This window comes from Notechis scutatus, chromosome Z (assembly GCF_049901735.1).
Source record: "Notechis scutatus isolate UNSWTSFEM ecotype Mainland chromosome Z, rNotScu1.2, whole genome shotgun sequence".
Taxonomy (NCBI): domain Eukaryota; kingdom Metazoa; phylum Chordata; class Lepidosauria; order Squamata; family Elapidae; genus Notechis; species Notechis scutatus.
The window spans coordinates 109,485,434-109,498,344 of record NC_142025.1 but is presented as its reverse complement, the minus strand read 5'-3'; the positions used below and the strand labels follow the sequence as shown (position 1 = coordinate 109,498,344).

Sequence of the window (12,911 nt, the reverse complement as noted above, 5' to 3'; positions counted from 1 at the left end):
GTCACAAACCATGATCATCCCCATCTTCAAAAAGGGAGACCCCAGCCTAGTTGAAAATTACAGACCAATCTCCTTATGCTGCGTCACCTGTAAAGTCATGGAATCAATTATTAACCAATCCATTATCCTCCACTTAGAGACAAACAACCTACTCTCTAATAAACAATTTGATTTCAGAAAGGACAGAGTTGCTCTTGATTCAAATTATGTGATTTTGGGGCTCTTTCTTTCTTCACTGGCAATTTAAGAAAGCATTAGCCAAAACAAATACCAAGCAGATTGGCTACCACAATATATTCTTTGATCCTCTAGTTGTGAGGCTTTAGCAGAATTTTAGTTGTCTTATAGAATTCCTCCAACATAAATATCTTGCATGTATTGGATTATGAAGCAAGTGCCACTTATTCAAATATGAGAGAATCTCTCAGCCATGGAATTGATTGGTGGTCAAAAGATACTAGCACAAAATCCACAAGCACTGCACATTTATGGTAAGAACAACAAATAAGTACAAAATCCCGAGAACCCAATTTATGGCTGCAGTTTTCTTACTTATCCTATGTTAGTTGGGGACACTTCAATTATTTTTGAGGAATGGACCTACGTATGGAATGATGCATTGAAGGTTTATGTCTATTCTAGTATTTGCCCTTGGTATTTCCTTCAGATGCATCTTGATTGCCACTGGAGGATTGACCTGTTAATGTAATCATAGTATTTGTGATAGTTAGAGAGATGGTAACTTTGCTAGTTGAAATGCTAAATAAACATGTTTATGAAATGCCTTTTTTTGAGATTGAGTAACTATGGTTGAAGTCTATACTTTGGCAAAGTCACCTTTTCCATGATCTACATAAAAGATGTGTGGCCATATACATTCTCTTAATATGTCAACCAAACACACAAACATGTGAATTTTGACAAATATACATGTCCAAGGTTAAAGTTGCAAGATCCAATCTGGGTTGGTCACCAGGGTCACAGGTTTAATCTTCCGAGCTTTTGGACTTGTGATAGATGTTAAGTTGTTGGCTGGTGTTTCCTTGTCAGGTTGTCAGCTCCTAAGTACCTGATAAGTTGGGAGTAAATCAGCACTCCTTTTGAAATGGGTTTGTTTCCCAGGCTTGAATAATTTCCCTGGCTATTTTTGTACCTGCTCAGCCAACAATCTTAATAGCTGCAAAAATGAATGTATGTCCTTGTTCACTTCAATGTAGAGCTGAGGACTTGACAACACAAGGAAACATAAGCCAACAACTTACTAGCTGGCCATGAACACCCTATTAAAAACTGACAATGAACACCCCACCAGGTACCACATAAATATTATTATGTTGCCCCCCCAAATAAGACCAGGTCTTATATTATTTTTTTCTACCAAAAACACATTAGGGCTTATTTTCAGGTGATTTCCTGTTAGATAATCAGCCCTCAGCATTGTGGTTGCCCTGCAGGGTAAAGGTGGGCATGGTCACAGATCGACATTGCTCAGATCAGGGGGTGTCTGTGGGGGCCCAGGCATGGTCGAGTGGGAAGGAAAGAAATGGTTGCCTCTTGGGGACTGGAGCTCCTGCCTTCCCATTAGCTGGAGCTCTCATGGGTATGGCTGTGGGCAGGATGCTCATCCCACATCTGCAGTGGAGCTGGGGGGACAAGGTTAGATGTCAGGGGCCAAGGTTGCAGGGGCTGCAGCATGGTGACACTCCTACACTGCCATCTGTTTTGCATCAACTCACAGCAGCACCACTAGCAGTGGCACAGCTGCAGGCAGAGGCAGAGGCATGAGGAGGAGGCACATGATCTGCCCCATTAGACATGCCAACCAGTTGCCCTCCCACTCTGTCCAGCCACCTGTCTTTGATTGCCCACAGCTGTGCCAGGGCAGGCATCCACACAGCACAATCCAGTGGGATGAATCATGTGCCTCTCTGAGGCAAGGCATGTTGCTAGGCAAGTCAGTTTGTGGGGTAGTGCCATGCCATGGGCCCTGCATGCTTGGTTAAAGCCATCCAACCTTGTTCTCCAGCTACTCCGGACACAAGGGATTAGCCTCCCACCCGCCACCCCAACTGCCAGGAGCCCTACCTTTCCCTAAGAGAAGAATGGGGAGGCTCAATCCCCAAGAGGCAGCCAGGACACCCCTCCCTGGTCCATCCCACAGGCCCCAATTGGCAACCCTTAATGTGAGTAACATCAAGCTGAACATGACACCTCCCTCCAGGGCAACCACAATGTTGACGGCTGACAATCTTAACTGAGGCTTGTTTTTGGTGTAGGGCTTATATCATGAAGGAACCTGAAAAATCATGGTAGGACTTATTTTCTGGTTGGGTCTTATTTTCAGGGAAACACAGTTATTTCTGTTTTTGGAGATGGCTGTATGTACAGATCCAGTTAATTATTAGATAGATAATAAGATCTAACAAGAAATTGCTTGCTCAGAATTAGATCTTGTCTTTTATTTTCTATTTCTTATGTATTAAATGGTCTCTAGTGTTGAGCTCAGGCCTCCATATAATTATATAGATTTTGGGGATGAAGATGCATCCCAGTAAACCAGCACTGGAAGACAGGATAGAAAAGATCTCCACAGCCACCATATATTTCCCTTTGGTGCTCAGGTATGTGGGGACAAAGGTCAGCCAAACACTGCAGAAAACCAACATGCTGAAAGTAATGAACTTGGCTTCGTTGAAACTGTCTGGCAACTTCCTGGCTAGGAAGGCCACAATGAAGCTGAGAAGGGCCAAGAAGCCCATGTAGCCCAAGACACAGTAAAACATGGTGATGGAGCCTTCATGACATTCAACTATGATTTCTCCCAAGAGTGTCTCCATGTCCAAATCTGGAAACGGGGGAGATGTATTCAGCCAAACAACACAAATAGCTACTTGAATGAAGGAGCAGAACCAGACAATAGAATAGGCCAACTTTTGCCCCACCCATTTGTGGAATAAGCTTCCTGGCTTTGATGCTAGAAATGCTACAATGACTGTGATGGTTTTGGCCAAAATAGAAGAAATAGCAATAGTAAAGATGATGCCAAAGGTCGTTTGTCGGAGGAGGCAAGTGGCCTTATTGGGATGTCCAATGAACAGAAGTGAGCAAAGGAAGCAGAGGAACAAAGAGATAAGTTGAAGGTAGGTGAGGTTGCGATTGTTGGCTTTGACAATGGGAGTGTCCCGTTGCTTAATGAAGATTGTAAATACTAAAGCTGTAAAGAAGGAAAAGAGAAGAGCCAGAGAAACCAGAGTAATGCTCAGTGGTTCTTCAAAGGAGAGGAAATTCTTTGTTTTTAGAATGCACTCATCATGAGCTTGGTTTGGAAACTGATCCTCTGGACAACGGTCACAATACTCCATGTCTGAAAAGAAGAAAATAATTTCTGAACAAAATCAAACTTTTCCTAAGTTTCATGATTGCTTTTTTAGACTTCCTTGCAAATAAGAAATTTTATAAACCGTTTTGTAACTCTCGATTCAACCTACATGTAAAAAAAGAGTACAGAAGTGAAAAAGTATTTAGATTTTCCTATATTATAGTCCTTTTGGCCTATTAAAGTACACTACATTTAGTAGCACTTCTGAGCAAGGGAATAGCATGCCTTATTTTCTAAATATCTGTCATCTAGTGGAAAAGAGAAAGGAGCAGCTTTAGATCCTGGAAAACAGGCAGTAGCACTAGAACAGAGGTGTCGAACTCACTTCGTCACAGTGTCATCAAGTGATGTATCATGACTTATTAACCCTTTGCTAAGTTGGGCATGGGAGTGGCCAGCACATGACCTATCTGGCCCATGGGCTGCGAGTTTGACAGCCCTGCACTAGAGAAGAGGAGAACAAAAAGTGTCCTATTAATCCATCCTTGCTTCATGGGAAGTGCCACATCATTTGAGTTAAATTCAACTTTAAGTATAGAGAGCTGGGCTACAGGACCGCTCTTCTTTCTCCTGCCTTGAGATGCAACAGTAAAGTTTGCTATAATATTGAATAATTATTGAAATAATATTGAAGAGATTCTGTTTAATTAGGCTGCAGACCTTTCAGACAAAGTTCCATTGGGATGTTATGAATCTTACCCATTTGTCTGGATATCATCTTTTCTGGACACGGAGCACAAGCATAGCAGCAAAATTTCTGCCCTTCAATCTTGTTCTTCATTTTTCCAAGAGGACAAGGATCATTACATAATGAGACAGGAGGCAGCTATCCCCCCAAAAAAACAAAGAGGTCAGAATTAACTTTTTGTTTTTGCTTTCAGCCAATGAATATGAATGAGAAATTTGAGAGCCAGCCATCTCGTGTAGCAGACTCAGATGGTTTCACCGTAATTTATTAGTTTAACCAGGGGGGTGGGATTCAAATTTCTTAACAACCGGCTCCATGGGCATGGCCTAATTTGTAGGTGTGGCTCAGTGGTCATGTGACTGGGTGGACATGACTTGCTGACTGGGCATAGCTTGGTGATCACGTGACTCGCTGGGCATGGCTTGTATGTAAATATGGTAAATATTTACGTAAATATTGAATATTTTTATATAAAAGAGAGCAACTTTCACCCAAACTTAGGCAAAGCAGGCAGGCAGACTGAGTTGCTTGCAGAATCACAGATTCACTCACAGATCTACCTTTCTGCAATCTGCTGCCTGAGTCTGCACTGAAAAATAGAAGCTTCAGTCCTAAGGAAGGTTCAACTCTGCTCTCAGAATATTTCTCCTCCCTTCAACCTCCTGAATACCGCCCCTGACTGGGCCTCAGGGAAGCTTCCTGGTGAAGGCAAAGCAGTACAACAGTGATTTAGATTAGCTAGAAAGCAAGAAATCTGATGATTTCCTGCTTTCTAGCTAATCCAAATCACGTGGCAAAGCTGATAGTTGGAACAGCTGATTGTTGGGAAAAAAAAATGAAAAATAGCAACTTACCAAAAATTAGGCAAAGGCACAATGCAGACAAGTTGGTTGGTGCACATGCAAGATAAGGAGTGACTGGGCGGAGTGGGGCGGGGTGAGACAGTGGCGCAATTTGCTGGTTCTCTGAACTGCACAAAATCATAGCAACTGTTTCTATAGAACCAGTCCGTACTGGTAGAATCCCACTTCTGAGTTTAACCGAAGATTAATTAATGAATTACAGCCCAGATTTATATCCAGAGTTTGATTATTTCCAATATTCTTCCACATTCAAGTTGCTGATTACTACCTATAAAGTCCTACAGGGCAGAGGACCTAGTTACATGATGCCCAGCCTGTCACCCATCATATCTGCCTGGCTGGTGCAATCTGGCAGGGTAGTGCAACAGTTCTTGGAACTATTGAAAGGGCTGTGTTGTAACAACAGTTCCAAGAGGCTCCACACCCATTTGCACTACTCAGGTGACACTAATGACATAGAAAAACCTCCAGGTGGCCTCAACAACTCTCTAAAATTATGCAAATGACCAGCTGTCTGCAAGGAGTATAAATCCTTCCATTCACATCATCCAGTCAGAAATGAAGCAGCTTTTTGGATAAGAAGCAAAATATCTTCCAAAACCCCCAAGAAAGTCCAGTTGCCTCTTGAAAAACCACTTTTGGGACAGTTATGACCTGGATGACTGAGAATCTCCATAGGCAACAAGTTTGGGAATTTTTTTTCATAGATATTAACCAGGTTGAGAATTCCTTAAGAAAAAGAGATTTGATAGACATTCCAGAGAAGAAAAAGGTTTTATTTGATGAGGATAACCTGGGAGGAGTGACTTAAATTTGATGAGTCAATTGGAGTTAGGAAGGATCTTTGTAACTCTGATATATGTAATTGAAAGAAAACCATAATTAGTTTTGTCTTTATAAAGTGGCTCTGAATTTTTTTTCTCAAATGCAATGGTCGAGTAATTCTAAAAGTTTATAAAATATTATTGAAATTGAATTTGGAAGTATGAATGCTAGGAGGAAGTAACAAAAGATGCATTTGATTTATTGATTTTAGAAATATTTTTAAATATTTTTATGAATATTTTATTAATAATATTTTTTAAAGAAAAGGCTGGAGTTTTAAAATAAATGTTAATAAAAAGGTTTTCCCCTTTAAGGTTAAAGAACTGGAGAGAGCACAGTAAATTTTGTTAATATAAATGAAAATAGTTTATAAAGATCGACAAGTACAAGCAGAAATGTGTATTATTTCCCAAGGAAAAAGAAAAAAAAGTAGAAATGATTAAATTAACTGTTTTATTCAAAGAAAAGAATATATCTAATTTTGTTTGTCTTTGCAAATTACTTCTGGATTTTGTGCTTTTGGTGGAAAAAAATGTAAATTTGATTTTGGTCTTGCTGATTAGGTTGGTTTGTTGTAAAAATGTCTAGTGCATATTGTGTAACAGTAAAAGTTGAGGTTATAATATTATTATCTTCTACTGTGCTAAAAAGAGTCAGAAGTCAACACATTTTTCCCTTTTCTATCCTACATCTATTCCTTTTCCCTTTTCCTCCCTTAATTTCCCATTATTTTCATTTTCTTTGTATTTTATATTCTGATAAATTTTAAATAAATAAATAAATAAGAGGAAATAATCAATAGATGGATAACAATGCAAAATCCAGTGTAAACATCTGGCTAACTGACAATCAATTTACTGGCAATTAATGGAAAGAATCTATAACTTTGAAGATTTGAACAGAGCTGAGAATTTGAGGTTGTTGTTTATTTAGAAGAATTGAAGACTTTGCCTCTGGCAGCATTACTTATATCATTGAACTGTGGCTACATAGGATTTACTTGTTGAGAATGAAGGTTTAGATATCAACATTTCCTCCAATTGGAGAGACAAACATCTGGGCATAGAACTGTATTTCTCCCATTCATTGAGAGCAAATTTCCTTACAAGGTCAGAAATTCTAAAGAATTAGATTATCCATCATTAAACAGTCCAATACTTTTGTTTTTTGCACATCTTTGAAAAAGATTGGGCTGCAATGTAATTGGATCCTAGGAGCGAGTTGCTATCTATGGACTAAAGAAAAGGCTAGTCACATGAAAAGCCACTGTATATGAAATTGGTTCTTTTAGTTGATGTTATGGTACCTGAGTGAATTCATGATGCCACTGGATTTTGTCTGGATGTATGCGGAAGGTTTTTCCTGGAAGAGCTCGCGGATCTATTTCTCCAACTGGGATGTTGATATAGGAGTTGTTTGGGAAAGTAACCAAATTTACAATGTCAAATCCAGCCTCTAGGACTCCTTCTTCATTTAATTTAATTTCATCTCCAGCATTATTGTTGAAGGACATTCTCTGCAGAAATGAGTGAAGCTTACAGAAGAAAAAGGATAAGGATGAAACAGATATGTTTCTAACAACAATTCCCCAAAGCACTCCCTTTTAAATTTTCGGTGCTTCTTTCCCAGCAATAAAAAAATATGGAAGACTGAAACAGTCTAGTTGTCAACTTGTAAAACATTCATGACCTTGGTTCACACCTAAACTTAAGCAGCTACATCGTTCCAAAGAGGAAGCCTACAGAAAAGGTGACAGAATGCTATATAATCAGGCCAGAAACATATTAACAAGAGAGATCAGAGCAGCAAAAAGAAGCTACTCTGAAAAGTTAAGGAATCAGTTCTCAACAAATGAAGTAGCAAACATGTGGAAAACTCTTAAAAACATCACTGGCTACAGCAAACCTCTTTCCCAGGCAGAAGGAAATCAACAACTAGCAGATGACCTGAATGTGTTTTACTACAGGTTTGAAAGGAAACTACAGCCACCTGTCTCCACAACCCCCATCTCAAATACAACAACAACAGCCAAGCCTTCTACAACTGCCCCCAACCCATTGGGTTCACAACCTCTGGTGATCACAGAAAAAGAACTGCAAGATCTATTTCACAGACACAAGCCAGGAAAAGCACCAGGGCCAGACAAATCTCAACAAATAAATGCTCTGTCTTACATATTGGCAAAAAAAAAACAAAAAACCAGAAAATAAAATACAAGCTGAATAGTCAAGACCTTGTTGATGATCCAAGCTCTGTAAAGGATCTTGGAATACTCATCTCTAATGATCTAAGTGCTAGAGCCCACTGTAACTACATAGCCAAAAAGGCATTAAGAGTTGTTAACCTAATCTTATGTAGCTTTTTCTCTGGTAATATCACACTACTAACTAGAGCACATAAAACATTTGCTAGACCAATACTCGAATACAGCTCATCAGTCTGGAACCCACATTACGTATCTGATATTAGCACAGTTGAGAAAGTCCAGAAATATTTCACAAGAAGAGTTCTCCATTCCTCTACTCGTAGAATACCTTATGCCACCAGACTTGAAATTCTAGACTTAGAAAACCTTGAATTACGCCGTCTTCAGTCTGATCTAAGTATGGTATATAAAATCATACATTGCAATGACTTACCTGTCAATGAATAGTTCAGCTTCAACCATAACAAGAGCACACAATAGATACAAACTCAAGGTTAACCGCACCAACAGAGTGGTCAATGTATGGAATACTCTACCTGACTCTGTGGTTTCTTCCTCAAACCCCAAACACTTTAACCTTAGACTGTCTACTATTGACCTCACCCCTTTCCTACAATGACGTGGGAAAATACCCGAACAAAGCTGAATGTCATACATGTAAGTACCCACGAAAACTTAAGAAAACATATATATCAGAGGAACACTATACAGAAGCCTGATGATGGCAGATGAGATTCTGCCGAAACGTTGCTACAACTTTAAAAGCACAACTACTACCAAATTCGAACAAAGCTGGAATGCCATATATAGATGTCTAGATAGATAGATAGATAGATATAGATAGATAGATAGATAGATAGATATAGATATAGATATAGATATAGATATAGATATAGATATATTGATATATTGATATATTGATATATTGATATATTGATATATAGATATAACAAGCTTTATTCTCCTTCCTTTTAATAGTCTGTGTTAGCTTATTAATTTAAAATAGTTCTTTAACCTGTCATATTATCTTTTCATCACACATTCTTTCTATAAGTTCTAGATTAATACCTTAAAGTTTTAACACAAGAGAAAAAGAAACAAGCATAGGTTTCCCCCCTTTTATTGCTTTGAGTGTGACACCTCAGTGGTTAAAATATACCTTTATTCTGTCATCTTAATTCCCAATAAACCTTTATTTTTAAGTAGTTACAATAATAATAATTACATCTTTTCATTTGGATTCCTCAATATATTTCCCCCCGTAATTTTATTTCTAATTTCAAAAAAGTAAAAGGGAAAAATTGACTATTTAATTCTTGGTCACTGATATTGACCTCATTTTTAAACATCTTCACATTCATTTCAATTATTACAATTTCTTCAATAGACCTTAACTTTTCTTTTAAAGATAAAAATATATATTCATCTAATAAGAGTTATCAGTATCTATCCCTCCTTTAATAATCTATATTACCCTATTTTCTAAGTATTTTTTAATTGCAAATATATTCTTGTTACCCCTTGTCACCCTGCAGAATCCCCTTTTTAATTCATCAGCCATTATCTCTATAAAAACAATTTCTTTTCATCATTTTACTATTTCCGTGTTTCTTTATTTCCTGCACCTGTTTCTTACTGCCTCTCCTCCCCCTCTTTTTCCCATATCTTTTCTCATTCCAGTTTATATCCCTCTCTTTCTTGATATCTTCCCTTTCCCTTTTCTGCTGCATCTTTCTACCTCTCCTGATTTCACAGGTATTCCCCTTTTTGATTACCATCTTAAATATCAACTTTTTAGCCTTCCTTCTTTCCCCTCATCTTTGCAGTGTTCTTTGTGTTAATTGTCTATTTAAGATGGCTTCTCCTTGAGCCTCCTCCTCCTCCTCTGAAGTTCTTTCTTTTTGTTCTTCAATCACCATTTCCATTTCTTCTAACACAGAGTAAAGTGATTCGCCTCTTTCCTGTAGTAATTCTCTGATATTTTTAAGTTCCATGTTTAATTCCCAAAGATATATCATTATTACACACTCTTGTATTTTATGATCATTAAAGTCCACAAAAAAACCACTTTTACTTTCCTTCTTTCTTCTTTCAATTTTCTAAAGTTCTCAATTATTCCAGCCCAGGGTCTATACCAAAAACATCAATCAATCCCACAGTCAGTCTTTCCTTGCTTTTTTCTTTATTCTGGTTCTGCTTTCACTTTCTAAGATTCTTACTTTGTTTCAATATTTCTTTAGTGTTATATCCACACAAGTTCATTCAGAAACAGGATGCTTTCCCTTTTGTTTGAGCTCAAGTTTTTGTCAAAAGGTGGCACTCTCCATTATACAAAGTCTTCACCTTTTCCCCCTATTTTATTATTTAGGGTTTTTCGAACCTCAATATTCCAGAGCAATCCAGTCTCCAATTTGTAAATTTTATTATTATTATTTTTTGACAATCTTAAGTCCAGCTTTATTTTATTTATTGCCAAAATATTTTAATCCAATTTAATTAAGTCTTTAGTTCCAGCTTCTTCCTTTTCCGGTTTGAAACCCCACTTAGCTGTCAAAATTATTTTCTTATTTTTTTCCTGTCCCTTTGTATTTTTACCACTCACTTTTCTTTTCTTAAAAGTTCAATGTTACCTTAATCCTGGGGTACTTTTTGTTTGTTTTGCCCAATTGTCCCGGCTCAGATGTTATCCACCTCTTTCTTCACTCCTGCACAAATCTTAGTCCAGCTGAGTCCTCCTCTTCAGGGTGGCCATTTTGGACCACCCGCTTCAGTCATCTTTGGGGGGAAAAAGACCAAGCCCAGAAGGAGAGATGCGGCTCCCTTCATCCTGGCTGGTGGCTTCCCCTTACTCCACTGCCCTTCCAAGGCAGCTTCAGCCTGATCGCAATGATCAGGGCACTCCAACAAAAGAACACGGACCAACGATAGAGCCGCGGACAGTCGTGATCTACGGTCTGTCAGCAAGGAGGGCTCAACCCGAAAGTGTCATCCTTATGATTTATATTGATTATTTCCTAGTATGATTTGATTGCTTGTTGTACCCTATGACTATCACTAAGTGTTGTACCTTATGATTCTTGGTGAATGTATCTTTTCTTTTATGTATACTGAGAGTATTTGCACCAAGACAAAGTCACTGTGTGTCCAACCACACTTGGCCAGTAAAGAATTCTATTCTATTCAGTTCTATTCCTGGCCTGCTCTCAAGCTGCCATAGGTGGGCAGGGGGGAAACTGATGGAGCAGCATGGGAGCTACAACCAGAAGCACATCCACAGCCTGTGAAAGTGCTCCATTGGAGAATGTGATTTATGACACACCCTGGGGGAGGGGGGTAATAGGTGGGCTGTGAATTACATGAGTCAGATCTGATTTCATTTGGGTATGTGCTGATATATTGCTCCTAATAAATAACTGGATTTCATTTGAAGCTGGGCTCAAGGCTCATGGTTTAATTAGGGCATCCGACAGAACCCTGACACTAGTTCTTATTGTTGGATTACAAGCCCATTAGATACTAAAATATATTTTGCTACTTAGTGATTTTGTTTTGAGACATTCCAGCAAGATAATTTAAGATAAGTGTAAAAAGAAGCAATGGGAAGAAAACCAGAGAACTAAAAAAGGCAGCAGAAGATTAAAGACCAGTTGAATTGGTGTGGAAAGAGGGAAAATTGAGATGTTTAACAAAAGACAGTATGTTCAATGGGCCAACATTGATAATGTGTGAATGTTGAATAAAGATGAATATCTATGATGTTTAGATAGCTAACCCACAAAGATCCATAGAGTCTTTATGTCCTGGAACTCTGTTTTAACTATGGAAAATATTTTAAAAGGGCACCAAGAAAGAGGAAATCTCACCTGCCAGGCTTCTATTGTCTTTGATTGTATTTGATCCATGTCCTTTTGTACCTTCTGATGTGTCCTAATTGTGTGAGCAGCATGCAAGGCTTGAGCCATAGCATAGACAGCATTGTAGATACTGTAACTATGGCTGAGTAGGCTGGTTTCAAAGAAGGGTGTGAGAAGGTCCTCCAGTCTTTCTTCTCCAGTACACTCCCCATCTTCAGGAGCATCTTTATTTGGTATTGAGCAGCTAAAAGCTTGGTTCCAAAAATCTTTTATGAAGCCATCCTGATTTTCCCCAGAAAGGGTGACAGCCTGTATATATTGTTGGAAACCTGGAATTTCTTTTTTGGAAATTGAGAAGGAAATGGCTCCATGAAAACTTTGCATATCAACCTCCCTTTGGAAGGCATGTAATGTGAAATCATTTTGTGCCATTGTGATCCACACTTTTTGTGTATTAAGTTTTTGTGAAGTATCAAAAGTTGTTGAACCAAAAACCAGGGACACTAGTAGAGTTGAGGCCAACCACATAAAGACTATATTTTCTCCGTGTATAATCACTGCATTTGCTGTTTTCTCTGTGAACAAAGTAATGTGCCTTACGCATCGATCAACCATGTAAGATGGTTCAAAAAAATGGAAATTTCTGTCAACCCTTTCGATGAATTCGGAGCAGATTTTGTTTTGCGAGAGCATGGGTTCCATAATTTGGATGAAATGCTCTCCATGTTTGTCATCTGCAATGACAAATCCGACCCATTTCCATCCAAAGTACAAGAGGAGCTGGACTAAACCCTCATACTGGAGAGCTTCATCAGGGGCCATGCAATAAAAAGGGGGGAAACGCGATTCATCAGTCGCTACCAATTGAAATGAGCCATATGAAATCTAAAGGAAAGAAAGGAGGGATGAGAGAAAGAGAGGGTATTTATAAAGAAAGTGAACGTATCAATGGATGCACTCTCTTTCTATTGATTTAAACCACTTTAAAAATATGAAAATTTAATAATTTCATTTAATTTAGAGATTTCTGCAAAAGCTAGATTTCTGTTTTGATACATTCCTATCTACTTCTCTGCCTATCATCTTTCTCTCTTTC

The 12,911-nt window shown here is 38.4% G+C and overlaps 1 protein-coding gene across 1 annotated transcript; it reads right to left on the bottom strand.

The window, feature by feature from the left end:
• Positions 1–2,465: 2,465 nt before the first annotated feature.
• Positions 2,466–12,637, bottom strand: LOC148129102 (vomeronasal type-2 receptor 116-like). Its single transcript, XM_087946031.1, has 4 exons — positions 11,825–12,637; positions 7,062–7,289; positions 4,079–4,205; positions 2,466–3,364 (listed from the first exon to the last, which is right to left on the bottom strand). The coding sequence occupies exons 1-4, from the start codon at positions 12,635–12,637 to the stop codon at positions 2,466–2,468; spliced, it is 2,067 nt and encodes a 688-aa protein (XP_087802157.1).
• Positions 12,638–12,911: the final 274 nt, after the last annotated feature.

Excerpts from the sequence above, each read along its gene's own strand:
- LOC148129102 (XM_087946031.1), bottom strand. The coding sequence starts at position 12,637 with ATGGCCCCTGATGAAGCTCTCCAGTATGAGGGTTTAGTCCAGCTCCTC. Across the intron at positions 7,290-11,824 it reads AGACAATAGAAGCCTGGCAG|CTTCACTCATTTCTGCAGAG; the intron begins GTGAGATTTCCT and ends TTCTTCTGTAAG. Across the intron at positions 3,365-4,078 it reads GATGATATCCAGACAAATGG|ACATGGAGTATTGTGACCGT; the intron begins GTAAGATTCATA and ends TCTTCTTTTCAG.